This window comes from Chrysoperla carnea, chromosome 5, assembly GCF_905475395.1.
Source record: "Chrysoperla carnea chromosome 5, inChrCarn1.1, whole genome shotgun sequence".
Lineage (NCBI taxonomy): Eukaryota > Metazoa > Arthropoda > Insecta > Neuroptera > Chrysopidae > Chrysoperla > Chrysoperla carnea.
In genome coordinates, this window is record NC_058341.1 from 47,595,154 (window position 1) to 47,617,473 (window position 22,320).

Below are 22,320 nucleotides of genomic sequence, written 5' to 3' on the forward strand. Positions count from 1 at the left end.
ACCTTGAAAGTAATAAAATTGAATTCAGTAATTGGTGGGGTCGGTATTTATTGAAACATCGTTCAAAAGCTGGCACGTAAAGCTTTCATTCGAAAATGATATTTAATCAAATCGAAGATATACTTTTATACTAAGAAGCTTTTCAAATGAAAGTTCACATATGCAGATTTGGTCTATTTATATTCAAAGATGTCGTTTATTACAATGCTGGTATGGCATTTACTACAATTTTGGTATGGTATGTTGAGACAGATACTATAGTATCTATGAAAGCATAAGTAATATGGCAGTATTGAATAGGGCTATCCCCCAAAAATAATGTGATATCGCCAACCAGTTTGGGCCTGACTCCCATATTGCAATGACTCGTCCGCCATAACTATTGCTAATGTTAATATATTCTCAATGGCCAAATCAGTATGGCGTTCACACCAATACTGACATAGTGATATTCACAAAAAATTCTTGTCGTGTATAAATGAATCAGTTAATAAAATGTCGCCCAAGAGAGTTACTTTTAAATGCAGCCTTTGACCAAACTACTTAGAGTACATTTTGTTAGAACATACCTGAGCCTTAATATTTATTATGACTCTATAGATGCAAAGTATTTGTTTATTATCCAATAGTGTACATCGTGTACAGCTTTTCGAAATAGGAAATCACAAATCTCTGCATCCGCGTTTGATTAAAATATCATACACGTATACTTAGATAAAAATGACCATTTGCTAACTTAAACCCTCTACACTTGACGGCGAACAAATGATAATACTCTCTTTATGTATTCGCTTTAAATACATGCATTCTCACTCAATTGCAGATTTAAACAAAAAACAAAAAAACTATATTTATTTATTTTTATTTAAAATCCATTTCAAAATAAACTTTTATTTTATATCGAATCATTGTGACTGACTTTTTTATTTAAAATAAACACCGTTAGATATAAAACAGGTAAGTGTAGATTCTTTATTGTTGAATAGTTCTGCTGTTGTTACGATTTTAAGGGATTATGTTATATTTGTGGGCGAGATCGTAATTGTACAAAGCTAATATACCTTCTTGCATAAGGGACTACCATTTTCACTGTTGTTTAAATTTATTCTCATATTGGACAGGTTTGGTAAATCCGTGATTTGCTTCATTGAACTCTTTTCAAAAGAGCAGATCCTCACCGATTTTAGTGCCAATTAAACCACGTCTGTCTTTCAGGATTTTAATATCTGAGTAGAAGATATTAATAATTAGGATGTAGTTGATTATTGATAACTGGAAGTTGCAACTCGCCAACTGGCGACAATAATTCGTACTAATTAAAATCATAAGAAGACCCAAATTCAATAGTTACAATTTCGACCACCAGGTGGCAATACTTGTACTAACCATTTTTTAAGCCCAATAAAAAGATTTAAATTCAAATCAGATAATTCCTGCCAACGGGCGATAAAAATTAGCCTTATACCAATAGTATTACGTTATTTTACTTACTTACTAGAAATCCTAAAGAACATGCGAGGGTGGAGTAACAACCAAATTTTCAAGCTGTGGGGTGGTAATATACCATGAAAACGATACAAAATCGCATTGCATGGAACTAGTGTCACCGCTTAAAAAACTAAAAAAGACTAATTTGGCTGTCGTTATCTTACACACTTAGAATCGAACTTTGCCTTACACATTGGTCTTGCTCCTTGGTCCTTGATCCTGTTCAGTAACTAACTACTTCTGTCTAGAAAACTTGGTGCTTTGCTCTTAGTCTTACACATAAAAGTGAGAAAAAAAGATTTGCAGGACCAAAACCTATGAATTAGACAAAGATAATAAGCCCATTAAACTAAATTCGTTAAACAAAGGCAGCCAAATACGGTCATGGTCTTGGTCTTGGTCTTGGTCTCGCTTATCACTACACCAAGGCAGCAAAAACGAAATTAAGCTACCTTTTAAGCGGAGGCAATTCTAACTCTATGATCAACACAGCTTCCAAATGTGTTCGATGATTTCAAACCCGTTTGTACAGTTACTTTATACGCAGTTTTCAGAGAGCTGGATGATTTAGACATTCTCAATATGTCTTTCAAAAAAGTTTGAAAAAGACCAGTATGATATTTTTTGGAATCAATAAAAAGATTGGTTAGAAACTTTTTATCAGATTTTCGGAAAAATATATCTTTCTGTTTCTATGTATACAAACATAAAATGGTACTCCAAAATTAACGTTAGCATTATTCGTAGGAAAAACATACAGTTGGTAATAACGCCATTTATACAAACCATTTTGTTAATATAACTTCGTGGTATAACAAGTGAATACTATACACTTTTTTTGCTTGCTTTAATGCCTTTATGGCATGTTACTATAGTTCTTCCACACGTAGCGTTACGATACGATACGATACGATATGCTCATATTAGAGTAGTATAGTATAGTTGTTATTGTTGTTTTGTTTATTTGTTACCAAGTTATTCATTTATTCAATGTGTTATTTTCCTATTTCTTGTTGTTAGAATATTTTTGTACTCATCAAACAAATTGTTATAGTTTTATATTATACACACACAGACTGAGGAACTCGAACGTTTCTAGGATTCCGTTTCATCAGATGTAATATCGGAAACTTTTTTATTAGCTTTATTTTACAGTTAAACAAACATATTAAAGAAGTTAATATATTGTTTATCTTGGCAGGTTAAATACCTCATGCTACAGTGTATCGGAGAATAAAAAACGCCCCCTATAATTTCCTTTTTCTTCCCCCATAATCAGTTTCAATGAAATCCAACTACCCAACAGTTCTTGTGCTTAGAAACTATACAGAATGTTCGATTTACATCTAGGTATATAAATATCACGACTATGACAGAGTATATGCGATAAGCAATGAATTTAAGTAAGAGGTATTATAGGTGTTATAGAAAATTGCAAAAGTGACTTGTATCGTGGCTTATCTGCTGTAGTTCATCTATTCAATTAAGAAACTCCAACTCTTCAAGTGTCTTACAACTATCTCAACGCATATCGAAGCTTCAAAACATGTATATAATACCTCTCACTTAGATGCATCGTATATAACGCATGTATTTTATCATACTCTTGATATTTATATGCCTGGATGTAAATCGAACATTATGTACACATATCCTCTGTTCCTGTCTACAAAACCGTCCTGCCAAATGGGACAATATGATGCCATCAATTTATATGAAAGTTGTTATATAGGAAGCGAATGTTAACAAAATCGTAAGTATTATTATAAGACGCTCCTCAAGAACAACTTCTAACTAGTAAAAAATACCAACTGGGGACTTTCATCACCTTAATAATACAACCTGATGTTGAGCCTAAGTAGTAACTATTTTGTTTAAACACACTTTTGTCAGCTTGACCTGTAATGGAACTTTTATATTTAGCTGTCATACAAAATAACGAACTTTATACCTACTTCTGACTGAAAATTTAATTCAGAGCTATGGAGAAAAGTTAGTTAAGAAAGTTAAGCTGGTATATTTATATGAATACATGAAAGAATAATTGACTGACTGACTGACATACCAACGCGCAGCACAAACTGCTGAGGCTAAGACTATGAAATTTGGTTGTAGGTTTCTTCAACTGTAGAAATCCTAGATTTGAAAAAGGTAATGCGAATTTGAATGAAAATCTGTTACATTTGATATAAGAATTAAAGGGATTGTGACAGGACTTTCACTTGCAGATAGTTGATGTTATGAAGAGAAGTTTAGGCTGCTTTTATTTTTGAAAAACAATTATGGTTCCGTACCAAAAAATTAAAGCTAATGAATTTGTGAACAAAGGGGGGGGGGGGTTGTTAGGCCAAGTAATAATTCAATTTTTGACGAAGCGAAAACCATTCTTTTGTTAAGAATTTCTGATATTAGATAATACAGTTTGTAAGCAAATAATTCATTTATTCCCAGATATCTGAATTATTTGAAATTAATGTACCCTGTATAGCATAACAGAATTCGTAAATGCGAAACGAAATAGAGATTTGAACGGTGGAGGTGCAAAGCAGGCATACATAGCCTTTCATAGATCGGTTCTTGACATTTATGTGATTTTCTATTATTTCTCCACTTTTCCACTGTGTCTTAAATCTTATCAATGCTACAAACACAAATATATTGCAGACTTTACCATCAATTTTTTTGATATATTGTTTATGAAATATCTACTTAAAACAGAGTAGAATTTTCTAGATTATGATTAGTAACATTTCTTATTTGAACAAGTAAAGCTAGTATATAGTCCATATACACTCAAATAGAATTATCTATATTTAATGAATTCTTATTTTTTCGTCTACGATATGGATATAAACGCTACCCTAGAGGCCAATATTGTATTTTTTATATAATTTTTTTCGAAAAAAATCACAAAATTAGTCAATTTATCTTTGTTCAGTTTGATCCAAATCTAGACAAGCTCGAAAATAAATTGTATCCATAATAAGAATAAATCTTCAAATTTGAAGAATGAGGATGCATAAGTTGACACACCATGAAGTATTAGTGAAACAAGTAATAGTTTGTTGAGAATCAAAAATATAATGGATTAAGAAGAAAACCAAAACTATCTTCCCCGAATGGAATATACTTCAATTGCAAAAAGTAAGAAATAGTTTTTAAGACGTTCACAAAAATATTTGATGAACTATCGACGTGTTTCATCATCGTAAAAATCGTGTGGCCTACATTAAAATTGTTTACAAATCAATAGAACGTAGACTCAACTAATTAATAATTTCTTTTGATATTTGCTTACACACTTTTGCCCTTTCTCTCTGTATTTAGTACTTCATTGAACCCCAAGCACAATTATTTAACAAGCAGCTTTGTTTTAAATTGAAACCAAAGCTCGAAAGACGTCGTTTCATAAAAACACTCTCAGTTAGTAAAATTTACAAAATTGACTCGTCTTAGTAAAATAATTATCCATCATCTCGGTGACGTCATAAAGATTTATTATTATCTACATTTATTTCAACGATGAGTGGTTTTTAAATCGAAATAAAAACTTTTTAAAAACTTAATCACATAAAAACAACAGAAAAATATAACCGAAATAAAAAAAAATATATAAGAAAATTGTAGTTTTATATGTTGCAAAGCTCTTTCTCTCTGAATGTAGGTGCTACGAGCTATATGGTCGGGAGAAATACATGGACATATAAAAATTACGATTTAATGAATACTATAAGTTCATAAATATACACATACAATACAATGTCTATGTACCTGCTATGTAGATATAAAATTATTTTTTTAAAGGCTAAATTACTTTAAAGAGAAAGCCTATTAGTGTTTTACACAGAGAAAATGCACGTAATAACAACTGTTCAGTGAATATGTATGTATGTGGATAAGTACACAGAAAACAACAAAAAATCAACGTTTTAAAAATATATTTTATACTGAATACTCAACTTTTTAAGAATTTAGAAAAAACGTAAAATTGAAGATTTTGTACTATTGTTGAGGCAGGACAAGGCTAGATGGGAAGAGCATGGATCTTATATTGCCTCGACTGCAAAAGTTTAATTTTAAGTGTTTTTATTGTCGTATTGTCTCATATCTTATTGGTTCTATAGTTCAATAATTTCTTAAGCAAATACAATGGAAATAATAGGCTTTTTGATTGCATAAAATATATTGTCATGATTTATTAGTGATTCTGGGTTTTAAACCTATTGGACGTAACCTGACAAAAAAATATTGAATGCTTTTGAAACTATGTTCCTTATCACACGTTATTTTTCTGATTTATCGGCTGGTTGGGAGGTAAAACCAAAAAAAAAAACAACAAGCAACAAAAAATAAAATGAAACCAAAAAGTGATAGACGAAGAAAATTATACTTTTCCGTTCGATTCAGCTTGCAATTAATTTTGAGAAAATGAAAAAATAATAATATAGTTGTCAATTTGTATTTTTTGTCATTTATTGTTTTATCATTTAAAAAGTTATCATTTTTGAGTTGTGAAAGTTAAAGATAACAGAGATGATTTAAAATACCTAACTACAACTACATTATTCTATGTTATGTCATAATAAACATCCTGATCATACCAAACGTAATGTACGCACACATTGGGTTGACTACTAAATCAGAAGTATGTCTTCTTTAATCTAATATTACAATTAATTGATACAATAAAAACTAAAAGTAGCTATACAATTAAATTCTTTAAAGAATCAAACAATAATGTATAATGAACATGGTACGAAAGGAATATAGTTAATACCGGATGTCCCACGACACCTCTCGTTTTTTTTAAATAATCCAAACTAAATTTACATTTTGAAGGTCTTATCATGTGATTGAAAACGGATTATATTGGTTGTGATTGTTATCAAATAACATTTTATTAAATAAAAGTTTTTCATGAGAGAGTTAAGCCAATACCATTTAATTTTTAGTTCGTACCCAGATACCATAGTGTAGTAGAGCTGTTACCAAGACTAACAGGTTTGGTTACAGCTCTACCACGGATACCAAACCTACTCGATTGAAAATGATCTATTCTCTTTTCATTTAAGGAAAAATAATAATTATTATTACTGGTCAGTTGCCACGTTGAATAACAATTTAGAGTAGACTCATAGGAGCAGAACATACAAGAAATTTCTGACTGCCCATTTAGCCTACCGATCCCTGTCACAAAACTAAAGTTGTTAAACAACCAAAAATAATCGAGGAATTGACGAAAAGTTGTTTTATTCAGTTCGAAAGTGAAATTTAATAACTGCAACACAATATTTTGTCGAAATTAACTTCTAAGAGATAATTGTCAAACTTTCAACTAATAAAATGATATTTACTTTTCTACATCGTAAAAATGCGGACTTTACTTCATGGTTTTTCAATAAAAATCCATGGTCGTAAAAGTTTTACCGAATTGTCCTAATAAATGAAAAGCCCACATTTTTTTCTTCCAAATGAGCTTTTTTGAATTCTAGACAACATGTTTAAAATTGTTTTGACACGTCCCAAGGTAAACTAGTAACCTTGGTGGTGGTGGTGGTCAAAAATTGACCACCCACACTATTATTTTATGGATATGGAAACGGTTTAGTACTTGTCATACAGATATCCTGGCTATTAGCTGTTCAAAGAATGTTGAATGCTTTGTACTTGAAAATATTTTTATGTTTAAAAATAACAATTTTTCACAAAAGCTTTTCTTCTTTTCTACACAACAATGTTGTACGTCGTACGTAAAGAACACAACTTCGATGATGATGACATTTCAAAGTTGGCATTACTACACACACACACACACGAGCGACATACAAGAAGAAAACACAAAAAACGACGAATGTGGAAAACTTAAAAAACATAAAAATTCTTTTATCTTCCCATAACCAACAACCAAAGTAAAAGAACCAGAGGAACAAAAAAAAAACTTAATAAAAGCTACTAAAGTAATAAAAAAATTGAAAAAATAATAAAAAAAGGAAATAATTTTTTTTCTCTACTTACCGTTAGATGTTGACGAAACAAAAATGAATATTACTGCTACTAGTTGTATTAAGGTCGTTATCCTGAACCCTAGCTGTACTGGTGATGTAACCGTCGCCATATTTGTTTTAAATACCTACTAGCAGTCTGTTTGAAGTAGGTATATATACGTGTGTAGGTAGTATTTTTTTTTCTAAGTTGGTAATGGTTTTTTTACCATAAAACAAACACACTGTAGTTACTTTTTTTTCTGAATTAAATGATGAATCTGAAAAATATACAAAATGAGATTATTTCAGCGAGATAGAATAAAAATGTTTTATAATTTTTTTTTTCTAACAATTTTATTCTTTTATTTTTTTTATTGTTATTTTATTATTATGAACAATACGGTTATATTTGTTTGGTTTGTTTGTCCATTGTATATATCATATAATATTTGTATATTAAAGCTATATGCTTGGGAAAGTATGATGCATCTATTAAGCTTAAATTAAGCTAACTACACTTTAATTATAATTACATTTGAATTTAAATTAGTTGTTATCCTAATGAGTTTTTTATTAATTTTTTTACCGGGTTTAACAAAAGTATGCTATCATTATGAGGAATGTACATTTTATAGCACGTGTTTGAAAAAATTGCATTAGATAGTATAAAAGTACACGAAATAAGAAAAGTTTAGCTCGGGCAGATACTATACTCATGGCATAAGTATGTGTTACCTTAGTGCTCACTGCAAAACATAGATCTAACAAACATAGACAATGGCAATAGCCTATAATTATTCCATACAATGTACTTTCCGCAACAATCAGAGATTTATAGACCGACAATCTTAAATCCAATGAATCACAATGATTCGCGCCATATATAACCAAATGGAGTAGCCTTAGATCGTCCGACCAATTTATATTTTTATAAACTTTGTGATGTCTTTCGTGGTTTGGTCGATACTTTATTGTCATATTTATCCATTGTTTGATTAACGCTTGGCTGCATGAAAGGCTTATGGTTACCAATTAATTGGATAAATAAAAGTAATTTTTTGAAAGTTAATTGAAAAATCTATGATTCGTCATACCGGGCGAATTTTCTCAGATAAGCTGCTATTGATAATAGTCTGAACAATGGATATGTTTCTACAATTTATGATTTTGTCTGATTTCAAGACTTACATTGCTCAGTTGCAGCCAAGTTTACAAAGTTTTTTTTCAACGCTTAGCCAAGGATATACATGACTACCTTGTGTAACCAATGCGCCGTTTATTTTGGTTATTATATGTAGCCAATACTTGAAAAATCAGTTATGGTTCACTTCAAAAGCTGGTAATAGTCCAGTATGACTCCTTTAAGCTTGAAGAGCTAAGTTTGATTAATAATAATAACAAAAAAGGGATACCGCAAGTGGGATCCTAGCACCAAGACCAAGAGTCTTCTGTGTCCTCTTTGAGAACGACCTGTTACGGCCTGTAGTTATAGGATTCTGTCGAGACCAGGCGTCAAGCAGAAAGCCCACAGTTTCTCTACCGGGATCACTCTCATGATGAATAAGCCTGATTAAGGCATAAAGCCAGTAATTGATATAATCCTTTTTCTACGCTTGACGACTTTGTACGGGTATATTAAAAAAAAAAATTAACATTTCCTATGAAATTAATTTTAGTCGATGTTACTGCAAGCGTGTTCTATTGAAAGACAAAACTTTTTAAATACCTTGTAACTACAAACATTCATAAAGCATACGAATAATAGAAAAATGGATTATTCATTACATTTTGGTTATTTTTTTTACAATTATTTTCATTATATTAATACACAATAGGCACAGGCTATTTTTTTAAAAGCCCGTATAATTATTTAACAGTTTTTTTTCTTTTTTAAATTGTGTGTTTGTTGTACGTGTACGTCATATGTATGAGTGTGTTGGACCCATATACACAGCATCTCTTTTTAACTCATACACTGTTTTCCTATTCAAATAATTGATATATTTATATGGTCATTAAGGGATAATCAAATATAAAATTGATTTTAATTTTAATTTTGTATAGAATCAATTATAAGTTTGTATATCGATACTGGGTGATTCTATGCAAAGTATAAGAGATACCTTCTCTAATAGGTTTCTGGAATACGGGAATAATTGTAAGGAGGACACAATGTAAACTTCATTATCAAAAATTAATTTAAATACCATCTGCGATTAGTTCTTAACCTCAGGAGGATAACTACGTTTTATGACAAAAATAATTTTATATAGAGATAGTGCCCTAAGATCTGAGAGATATCAATGGCACCTGGTTGTTGAAAACATTCGTAAAAAGTCAAACAAACATCTTTAAGAAAAAAGGCAAAAACTAAAATATAAGCTTTATAAATAAATAGATAAGAACTAAGAACTTTAAGAAAAAGACTAAATGGCAAATCAATCTACTAGAACATTGGTTTTTCTTTAAACTATCAGCCTTTGTTTTCCTCATTTTAAATATGTTTTCTAACGTTTAACTACTTATTCATAGCTACTTTTCATTTTTATTTTTCATCGATTATGCCTCGTATTATTTATCAGCGAAATCGTCTGCTGAATTTCAATGACGTAAACATTATTTCTTTTTTTTCGTATATGTTGTCCATTCTGGTATCTTAGACCATCCTTATTTCTGATAGCCACCTAGCAGCCGTTTTATGAAACATAGTTCAAGCTATTAATTGCTCTCATGCCACGCACTTTACTTTTTGTTTATGTATTTTCCGGCTTTTCTATTAATATATCACAACTTTCTTCATAAATTAATCGTTTGCGTTTTTGTTTCTCACGTTTTTCGACGCATTTTTAAGTTTTGGCAGATTTCTATGACTATAGCTAGTTTTTTAGTTTTTTTTCGATATGAACACCGCTTTGCTTTGTACTTTTTCCAGCGAAACCATGTAACTACGTTTGTTGGTAGTATCTGATTAAAACACCGTGTCATTAAACCAAGCCTTTTTTTATAAATTGCGTTTCAGCTTCAGTTTCTTTAAAAACTAAAGTTTTACATTTAAACATTTAAAGGCTTTTCAATTGATGAAGTTATATTAAACGCATCTATGATTCTTCAATGACAGTGAAGTCAATTCAACAGGAATACCAAAGAAAAAACACAAAACAAATAAATATATATCGTTTAAAAAAACTAAAAACACGCGTAAATGACGTACTAAATCAATTTGAAAGTGTTGGTCAAGGACATTAGATGAGATGAAAAGGATACTTAGAGAGGTATCATTTTTTGGGACAAATTCTTGGAATATTTTAATGGAAATTGAGATATTTGAGTTGGCATTGTTCTTTTTAATTATTGTTTTGAATTACCTAATTATTTTACCATTTCAATTTTCGAAATGAATTAAGTCAGGTTTATTTGACCATCCATTTCCATAGTAACTAATGATAATATGTTAAAATTATACGTCATGCCTTTTCTTAACTGAATTGATTTTGAGGATCATCGCCAAATTTTTAGTTTTTTCGGGTACGGAACAATAAAATAGCTTAGAACATTCTCCGTTAAATTATCAATCAAATGAAACAAAAAAAATCAAATCTGTTTATCCGTTTAGGCACTACGATGCCACAGACAGGCACATTCACTGACACACACACATAGCGGTCAAACTTATATCACCCCTTTTTTTAAGTTCGGGGGTTAAAAACAAAAAAGTCTCGATCGTATATTTTGATGTCTTGAAGTTTTTTGTCCAGGAAAAGAAGACAAATTTGGTCAATACCAAATTACAAAAAATAAAAATAGTAATTTTTCGGGATAATTGTCACAACAAGAACAAAAGAAAAAGTTAAAATTAGCTATTAAATCCGTATACACTTACAACTAACACCGGAATAAAATACTTCATACATTATTATAGAAGTAGATTTATTTAATTAACAAGTAACAGAAACTAATTATTATTGCAATTTAATATTCTGTAATGTCAAGTAGCACAAGCAAAGTAAAACAGTAACATATTATTGAATAGAGAGAAATTCAAATATATAGTACCTACGTAGACGGATCATAAGAAGGATAGAGATACAGTATACGACAAAAGTTGGTGAAAATGACTTATAATAATTAACATACTTATCATATATTGAAATTTAAACATGGTGATTATATTGTAATTTGGAAATTAAAAGTTTTAGGGTTCGAAAACTTTTTTAACCTTTACAGATCATTGGTGTCTTTGTTTATTAGAATGGAAAAATTGATTTTTAGGTTTAAGATTCGTATATTTCTCATTTATGTGATAAATTTCGATATTTAAATAATAACGCCCTTGCCTACCAAGAATGAGAGCCGCAATTCTCCGATTAAAAGTTTTTGTTGTACTTATCATAAATGGGAGATAACTAGCATTCACATTCTGTAACAAGGCGTAATGAACCCTTCTCAAAAGACACTATCATTTGGAATTGGCGTATCCTAAATCAGATGAAATCAATGAAATAACGTTTAGATAAGGTTAGGTTAAATTAGGTTATATTGGTTGTCCCCGATGGACACACAGATTATAGAGCTCATTGTTATACCATATATGTATTTTACCACTTTTTCCGCTGATAATTTCATTTATGAGCTCCTCAATTACTTTCAGAAGCTGAATGCATCTTTTTCAAGCATTTACCATGCACTACACCAGCACATCACAACTATTAATTAAATTATTTTTTGTTGTGATGGCGGGAATCAAACCCGCTACCCTAGGCATACCGCGAACGGAATTCGTTTCGATTTAACTGAGCTCTTAGGGTTGACGTTAGGAGATATCTCAAGATTTGACTCCAGAATATTTGAAAGAAAGAAAGTAAGGCAAGTAATCAAACTGGTCGAACATACACAATAAGAGTAATTACGATTAACTAATTCATACTGATGATGACTACTTGGTAGTCAAAATACGTATTTATATAATACAAACAAATAGATCTAGGAGAGTGGGGAAAAAATTTAGATTTATTTCAAAATATATTAGAGTTCTCATTTATTACCTTTGATGATATTTATATTGTCTTATAATGTAAGATTTCATTTCTTAATCCCAGATTCTCTCCTTGAAACATACTATGGGAATATTATTCGTAAGGTGACTTAGAACTAAGATGACTTAGAACACGCTTAAAACTCAATGTTAATTTTACCTGTCACTGTATTATAATATATATGAGAATTTGATAAGGCGTTTCGTGTACTTCCACATAATATACTCCCAAAGGTATGAGTTCGGTACCCACCTAAGTATTGTATAGGTATATAAATAGTTCCTACTATGTCACAAGTTCTCTAATTGTCTCAAGTACTTATTGTAACATGTGAATTATCTTAATACTCCAACAAAACATGGTAATGAATATAATATGTAGAGGTATGTGTAATATAATGTACATAAAATATGGTGCAGAGAAATATGCGATTTCGAAAATTAGGTAAGAAGACTTATATCTTTTTAGTGGTGCAGGACCAAAATAACTTGAAATTTATACCCCCATTCGAGACATGGTCAACCTACGGATTACAAAGTGGACGCCATCACAGAGTGAACATTATAGTTAAAAACTCGCACACTTATGCTACTAATTAGAGCCCATAAATTAACAAGCAAAGAATTTTGTTATTTCAACCTTGCACAATTAGAACTTTTACAATTTGAATCTTGATCAATTAGAACTTTTGAAAATAGAAGGATGGCACGTAGGACGCCATCACAGAGTGAACGTTAGGGCCAAAAAAGCCGATCCGTGTTAACTTGACTGCATAAGAGTGAACGTGAATAACAAAAACTTGTGCGTGCATCCTGTCTTTGCCCGTAATTCGTATTCTAATGTGATCGAGTTAGCACGAATCTGCGAGTTTTTGACTTAAATATTCAGCCTTTGATGGTGTCTAACTTGGTATCCTCCAATTTTCTAAGGTTCTAATTGCACAAGGCTCGAATATTACAACTCTAAAATAACCAAAGTTCAAATTTACATGTTCAAAAGTTTAAAAACAAAGTTCAAATTACCAAAGTAATTTTGATATGAAACTTTTTTACCACTTTGAACTACAAATGGTAGGAATGAAGAAAATTTAAGTTTTGAAGAAAATTATTTGTGTTTTTAAGCAAATTACATTCAATGTTCTCATTTCAACTATCACTTTTTCACGTCATTTCTCATTCACAATGGAAAGTTGAACATCCTATTGTCATCTTTACGCTGTGAAAACGTTTTGGCAAAACAATGTTGAAGCTCTGATATACAGAATCTGACAGTATATTGCAAAATGTGATAAATAACTTTCAAGCTCTAATTGGTACGTGTAAGTGGAGGTCACCTCCACTAGGAATGGGATTAAAATTTACTAGGAATTAAACTTCAGCTACTAAATTAAAATAATTTACTAAAACTATACATTAAAATTAACTTATACCGCTTTAAAATAAAAACTCAAGCATAAATTTTGTCAGTACTTCAACCGTTGATGTTCGTTTATTCTTATACAGTTTCTCAGCCACCAGCGACTCTTTTTTATTACAAAACTCATATAAAAAAGTCGTTAGTACTTAGAGCCGACTAATTTGCAACTTGCTTAACTAACTTTATTGAGTTTAAAATACAATTTATTGAACAATTTTATCAATTTAATTTAATTTTATCGTAATATAAAAATTAATTGAAAAAATGATAAATTGATTTTCAAAATCACATACTTTTTTGCCCCATCCTGTATGTGTGTATATATAGAACACAGTATATACACCTATATATCTTCTACCTTTTGTGTCGACATTATATTTGTTCAAAATAACTTCAAGATAATTGGATAATTTAACTTCAAGCGAAGTGGAGAAGTGAAGAACAGATAATGTAATCTTAATGTGATAAAAATTTATTTACGTTTTTTTTTTTTTTTTATATTGAACCCCAAAAATAATTTTATTCTAAATAATTAATAATTTTTAATTTTTAATGTACAAAGATTATAAAAATTTGAATGAGAAATTTATAATGGTATTTATTGGAATCATTGTTTGCGTATTTCAAGAATGTTTTCTCTCTCAACTTCACATCTCTAATTCAAAATTAGAGATGTGAATACTGTGCCCAAAAATAAGGTGACATTGTTTTTATTTTGAAAATTCTTTATTTATTCTTCCAAATCAATTTCATCGCCTACAAAGTAATCCCCTCCCGATGCAATGCACTTATGCCAACGGATTTTCCAATCTTCGAAACACTGGTTGTAGTCAATTTCCGGGATTGTCCCCGCAGCGGTCTTTTGAGCTTGCTGAACAGCCAGAAATCGCACGGCGTCAGATCAGGTGAATACGGTGGTTGCGGAACGATATGGGTTGAGTTTTTGATGAAATGATCACTAATTATGAGTGCAGTATGGGATGGTACATTATCGTGGTGTAATAACATGAATTGTCTTTCCACAATTCCGGCCTTTTAAGGCAGACAGCGTTATGCAAATGCCGCATAACGTTCAAATAATATTGTTTGTTGACGAGGCGGAAGGAATTCATATTATTTTTTGGACAAAGTATTATAATAACAAATTCAAATTAGTTTTAAACCCGACACTACAATTTATAACCAGATATTATAATTCGCAACAGATGTTTGCCAATGGTTTAATATTGCCCAGGTTCAAATAGTTAGTAATTACTATTATTTTGTCTTGAATGGACTTGAAAAAAGCCTAGAGCATCCATAAAATTAACAAAAGTTCAAACATTTTTGAACAAGTTATTCCACCTTCATCTATAAATTCTTATCTAATGGATAATTTATTTAATTCATTTATCGTAAAACTGTGTTTTATTTTTAAATATTTTATAAGTCTTGAAAACTTGTCAACATATATCGTGTCTAGGTCAGCATTTAGTATAACAAAAAAAAAAACAATTATTTCGAAGAAATCTATCTTACATAAATTTTTTACAAAAGTTTCGAGGCCACTAGTTAAATTTTAAAAAGGTAAAGTTTATAAATTTTAGAATAAGGTTAAAAAAACGGAATGAGTAACTTGTTGACAGAAATTTATTGAAACTGTTTAAAAACTTACGTGAAAGTATGTTTTTCCTCTTCAAAATCTCACGTGGAAACTAATTAGAGTTACTTTTACTGTTTATCAACATTTTCAACTTCGAACTCAAATCTAAGGGCTGAATACGAAAATATCAAGAAGACTGTACTATTTGGTGGAAAATGTGTAAGTATGCTGCATATACGATAAGGTTTTTGATAATCAGAAACCACAGCTTAGTAGTACACAGTATCAATACTTTCTTCAACTTTTCACCCTTTTTTAAAAGCAAATCATATCAATCACATAAACAATCAGTTCAGTGAGGATTAAATTCATCCGATAAAAGTGGAGAAAACGTGTAAGACAACCGTTGAAATACTGTGTCATTAAAACTCCGTTTTTATGACATACGCCTTATCACAGAGGCCACCCACATAATTATTTGTTAATCTTTATTTATTAAATAACATTCATACTTTACAATTACATTTTCGATGTGGGTGGAATCGGTTAGTTCGTTCTTATCCAAGCGACGACAATGTTATCAATTCTGCACTCCCATGAATTATAAATTGTTCACACTGCCGCTGCCTGGATTCGAACCTAAGTCTTAGTCTAAATAGTCATTTTAACAGCAGCATAATAAAAATATGAAAAATTACATGAAATATTGGATGAAGTGTTTTCGGAGTTAGTTTTTAACCCCCGAACTAAAAAAAGGGGTGTTATAAGTTTGACCGCTATGCGTGTGTGTCTGTCGTTGGCAACGTAGCGCCTGAACGGATCAACCGATTTTAAGTTTTTTTAGTTTCAATTGAAAGCTAATTTAACGGAGAGTGTTCTTAATTATGAATCAAGTGCGAGTTTTGGGTTCCGAACCCGAAAAACATAACAATTGGCGACGATCTTTAAAATGCTTTAGTAGATAGTGAAAAAGGTAATTTATTAGATAGTGTTCTTATATATGTTTCAAGTGCGAGTTTGGGGTAGGAGATTTATAAAATTTTGCAAATTTCACTTGTAATTTTTATGATGATTATTTTCCTACCTTTTATTAATCCAAAACACCAAATTCATAAATAACGAATTGATGTTAATTTTCTCTGTTATTAGACCGTTGTAAAAGTATAATATTATACTCATAAACAATATGACAGATACTCGACCATGAAGCTGCAATGAATCTTACTCCCCTAGTTGGCAAATGTTCTGTTCTTATTTATCAATTCTATTACACTGTTAAACTAGCTTTTAAAACTAATCCTCCATCTTCTTCCTCGAGTAAGCACATTTTACTAAATTTTAAAAAAAAGTAGAAGAATATTCATATATGGGTTGAATTTTTATCGCTCTATAGTTTTCTTAATTCTTAAACTTTAAAAGCTTCATATTCTTTAATATGCGAAACATGTCAGGCTTAGAAACGCTCAATTTGGTACTGAATACTGACGTCTCATATGTTTTCATAACTGATTAAACTTATGTAAGTACCTTATATATTTAACCCTCCATTAATAAATCAATGACCACAATACAATTTAATAGCTTAAATACACAATCTTAAAAATATTGATTGATTTGACACTGGGTTATCCTAGTAAGGGTTAATAAATATATTTTTTAATACAATATTATTGCTTGCTGTTCTATGCACTATGTTATCTATTTAATACCAAAAAACAATTCATGGCAATGTCTATCTTATATTATAAGGGATACTATTACTAGCGTTAAGATTAAAAGTGACTCATTCATTCACTCCCAATCATTTTCGTTAAAGGGGAAGAAATATACCGGGTCTTCAAAAAACTAAGGAATAAGCAAGCATTTTTTGAAGTTATAAAAACTGCTGTGGACACTGCATGTAACCTTCCACTTTAATACGCTCCATGTTTGCATATAAAGGAAGATACACAATAAAATTCTAACAGCATTCGTATTTTTAAATGGAAAATCAAATATGCGTCCAGGCAAAAGAAAACTACTTAAAATAAATTTATTCAAAATGGATATTTACGTTAAATTTTCCTTTCCATTATACTGAAAATCATTAAAAGGTGTGGGTATTATGGTAAATATTTTATTTACTTTTTTACTCCACCTTAAATGGACTTTTTCTTTCAAACACCAGCTTTTTTTCGACATTTTTTGGTTCTATGAATTTTATAAATTAAATAAATCAGCGATTATTTATCTTAATTAACCTGCAGCTCCAATTCAATAGCAGCTATACTATGCCTAGCCCACCCGCGAAGTCTGTTAAACTCAGTCCGTTTTTCCTTGTTTATTCTCTTTACGTGTTTTCTTACAAATTTTGCGAATTAAATCGTTTAAAAAATCAAATTAGTATCTATTTCTGAATAAAGCGCGGATTTGGAATGACGTTAGAAAGTGTCCCCTATGAGTTTAAATTATCATCGATAAAAAAACCTCTTCCACTGTCTTTGAGAGCACCCTTTTTCTGAAGGACACTGTAAATATAAATGCATGCCATAAATGTTTTTAATCTTAGGGTATCACTTTTACCTCTTCTATGTAAGGTCGAAATTGGTGATGTAAAAGTTTTCTTTATCGAGCACTGATGTATGGGTCTGTGAATGAATTTGTGTAGATATAAACCGGCCCTTCTCTTCCACTCGGCTAGTTTAAATTATTTTAATGGTTATAATAAAAGTTTTTTTTAGGAATGTGTGTGAGATTATTAGTCATTGTCGCGTCAATGTTAAATATAATGATTCGTAGAAGTGTGTCTGGATATTAGAAGAAATAAAGATAATACAATTTTTTATATAATTGACTTTTTGGAGCATAATGACTTATGATTAAAATATACGTAGATATTGTATTATAGGCCAGCCCGTAGCCTTAAAAATGGCTCGGGATTCGCGATCATCAATCGTTAGACTCCTCTTAAAAAAAATTTACAGCCGTTACCGATAAATTCCATTCACGTTAACTTCCAAATATAGCGATTTAAATCTTTTTACCTGAAATCGAAGCCTTATATATTAAGAATAGTAAACTGAAAATGCTTGATAAATCGCATATGGATCAGTCATTTAAGTTAAATTTAAAATGTATTCGAAAATGGACCAAGAATTTTATATAAGGGAAAAGAAGGTAAAACGGATCAGGCGTATAACTAAACTGATTGTGCCATCTATTCGCTTTTTAGACTAATATATTAGCTACTGAGCTTCTGCGTTTAGTTAGCGTACTAAAGGTTAAAGTTGTAATTTATTGCCACAGGATATTATCGAGGTCCATAATTTTTTTAGTGTAAAAAAGGAAATTCAAATAAGCCTTCACTTTCATTATGTTTTTTACATTTACTTTTATGTGTGATCAAATGATTTCTAATACTTTCAAAACTGTTAAGTAAGAAAATAACAAAAAATTATCGCCGACATTGTCACAAATTTTCCATTTGTATTGTTGGTCTCTCGAAAGACAAAATGGACCTGGAAAAGCAGATCATTTTCGGTTTTCATTAAAGAAAAAATTAAATCCCATCCAACAACCCCAGTGGAAAAAATATTTGAAAAAAGAATAAGTCTTAATAAGTCTTAGGAAACTCTGAAAAAGTCTTTATTTAATTTTTTAAAAAGTATAAAGAACTCTTAATAACTCTGAATTAGACTAGTCCGAAAACGTTGAGAAATTCAAAGTTCCTAAGACTTTTTCAGAATTTCTTATTCTTTCTTCAAATATTTTTTCCAAAATAATTATAATAAGAAATATGTTTTTTTCCAGGCAATACTCTATATGGAGTCAGGTGAAAATAAAGTACAAATAATTTCAACCACAAATCTAAACTTGCCATGGCGCTCGTAAGAATTTTCTAGTAAATATTAATGCGTGTGTAACTACAACAGTTTTGTTGTTTTTTGATTATTTGCTATACATTATATATTGTTTTTTTTTTTTCGTATGTTTGTTTTTATTTTAAATATCTCTACGTATCCACACAACTACGTTTTTAGATACTTCGTTTTCATTTTGTGTTTTTCGTTCGTTATTAAAAATTCCATTTCGTCTACATTGAAAATAATATTCTCTCTTCTCTCATATATGAGTTTTTTTTTTTTTTTCGTTTTTGTTTTTGTTCACTTTAATCACCCAAGTGTATGAATTTATTTGTAGCAATATTGTTCTGTTTTGGACAAGGCATTGTTTTAACAACAACGAAAATATGTACGAAAAATATATATCTATTGTATATAGAATATTGTTTTAGTGTAATATATGTTTGTCTGACCTTTGTATTTAACAAATCTTGACTTCAAACCTCTTACGGTGGTAAATGTTGTCAAATTAGTATAATTTGTCTGATGGAATGAATTGTAAGTTATCATACTGACTGAAGGACAAATTGAAGGACTCCAAAATGAAATAAAACAGCCCAAATTGAATCTTTTGATCCGTCAGTCCATTTTTTGATCCCCGAACCAATAAAATGGTTGTTATAAGTTTTCCCGCTAAACGAATGAATCGATTTAAATTTTTTTGTTTCGTTTAAAAGGTAATATAATGGCAAGTGTTCTTAGCTGTGTTTCAAGTGCCAATTTAGGGTTCCGTACCCGGAACAACTAAAAAATAGGCGATGATCCTCAAATAGTTCAGTTTGGAAAAGTAATTTAACGGAGTGTTTTTAGATACGCTTCAAATGCGAGTTTAGGGTACCGTCCCCCAAAAATTTCTCGGGGGTTTTTTAAATTTTGTAAATTTTACCCGTTTGACAAAGAAATTGTTTTAAATGATACCAGAATGTCGGATTAATCTTATCTTATTGAACTGAGGCAGGGATGACCTACGCATTGCGGAGAGCGGTTCGGGTAGTACAGGAATCGAAATTTTTGCCAATTTTATGGCAAATTAAATTTGCATAATTTATTTTTATAACACACAAATATAAAATTTAAAGAAACCCCCGACATAAAATCTGGTTTGATCGATTCGTTTATGGCACCATAGCTCCTATACGGATAAATTGATATCGATTTTCTTTTATGAAAGATAATTTGATCGAGATTTTTTTTTACCTATGCTTCAAGAAAATCTTGGAAGCCGTTTAAAGATCATTACCTTTTTATAAAGCTTAACATTTACTAGCATTTATCGGGTAGAGAATCCTAAACTCGGACTAGAAACGTAGCTAAGAACATTTTCGATCAAACAACCTTCCAAATGAAGAAACAAAAATTAAAATCGATTTAATTAAAATTTGTTTAGGAGCTACGATGCTCCAAACAGACACACAGACACATTAAACTTATAACATCCCTCTTTGTTAGTCGAAGGTTAAGGTAAGGAAAAAAAAGCTGTAAGGAAATTTATATTCCAAAAAGAATATGAAAAATTCTTTTTTGAAAATTATCTTAATTTGATTTTAAAATCAGATATTTTCACATCTTATTTTGGTAATGTAGGAAATAGAAACTTGTAAACCCAACAACTGTACAACAATATAGCTCATACATTAGAATAACACATGAGCTATAATTTATATAGATAAATTAAAAAAATAAAAATTAAAAAACATTTTATTGTTCTTTATCTATCTTTAATTTTTATTTTTAACCATAAATTGGAGATTTCTGTAAAAATTTAATAGTTAATAGTTAATATCAAACCATTCATGGCCATCTTTTCTGAAATACTTAATGAACTATTTTATACTTAAAAAATTTAAAACTAAACATACAAGCGTACCCTTTCGAGTGTTAAGGAAGGGTGATAAGCGAGATCAAGAGAGGTGGAGGCTATATGCGGTGGTTTTTACTTTTAAGCCCAGTGAATCCGATATTTAGTTAATACATAACTATCACAATTTTACCGCCGTAATCAATATCATCTTTAGTATCTACTTTCTTATTTGCACTCAAAATATACTTTATTTTTTATTCAAGACCACAAAAACAAATCGTAATACATGAATGATCTAAAAAAAAAACTAAAAAATAATAAGGAAAATGTGATGGGAAAAAATAAAACTCCCTCATCATTTTTTTCTGCATTTAATCAGAATAGAAAGCGAAAATCTGTATAAAAAAAATGCGAGAAATGTATGTACATTTGTATAGACCTTATTTGTTATACGATACACAATATTGTAGGTTAGGATATAAAAACTTTACCATATACACATAAAAAATTGTAGATTGAGGGTAGCCTTACTACATAATTTCACAGTCATAATTTAAAATTTCTTGACCATTGCATTTCTACCACTTTTACAATCCCCTTGTCATAAATAAAAATCTGTCAATATATTTGTATGAGTATAGAATATCTGATTTTATATAAGGGGTAAATAAATAATAAAAAATTACCGGATATCGTGTGTACTTTTAGCACCATATGCGTTTTGATGCTCTTTCAATACATTAAATGAAGCATTTCATTAAATTTGTGATGGAAACGTCTTCAGAATATTAAAAGATCCATAGGTACTCTTATAAATGGTCAATTTTTAACGAATAAGGTTTAATATGTAACTATCGCAAGGCATATATATCGTGTTTTTACACGGAAACAATACCAGGCAAAAGCAATTTTTCCTACTGTAATTTTGCGGAAATCTGTTATTTTATAAAAACAAAAATATTCCTCGTGATTAGATGTTTTCAGAAATAAACAACTTAAGTGGTTTAATAAATACCAACACAAAATATGTATTTTTAACCGACTTCTAACAAAAAAGGAAGAGGTTCTCAATTCGACTGTTTTTTTTTAATGTTTGTTACCTCACTACTTTTGACTGGGTGAACCGGTTTTGATG

General features: G+C 30.2%; 1 protein-coding gene across 1 annotated transcript in view; it reads right to left on the minus strand.

The window, feature by feature from the left end:
* Positions 1 to 7,716, minus strand: part of LOC123300903 — an 876,857-nt gene extending 869,141 nt beyond the window's left edge. The window contains exon 1 of the mRNA XM_044883570.1: positions 7,504 to 7,716. Within this exon, the coding sequence (XP_044739505.1) occupies positions 7,504 to 7,603 (100 nt within the window). The 5' untranslated portion in view covers positions 7,604 to 7,716. The remainder of the gene's footprint in view (positions 1 to 7,503) is intronic.
* Positions 7,717 to 22,320: the final 14,604 nt, after the last annotated feature.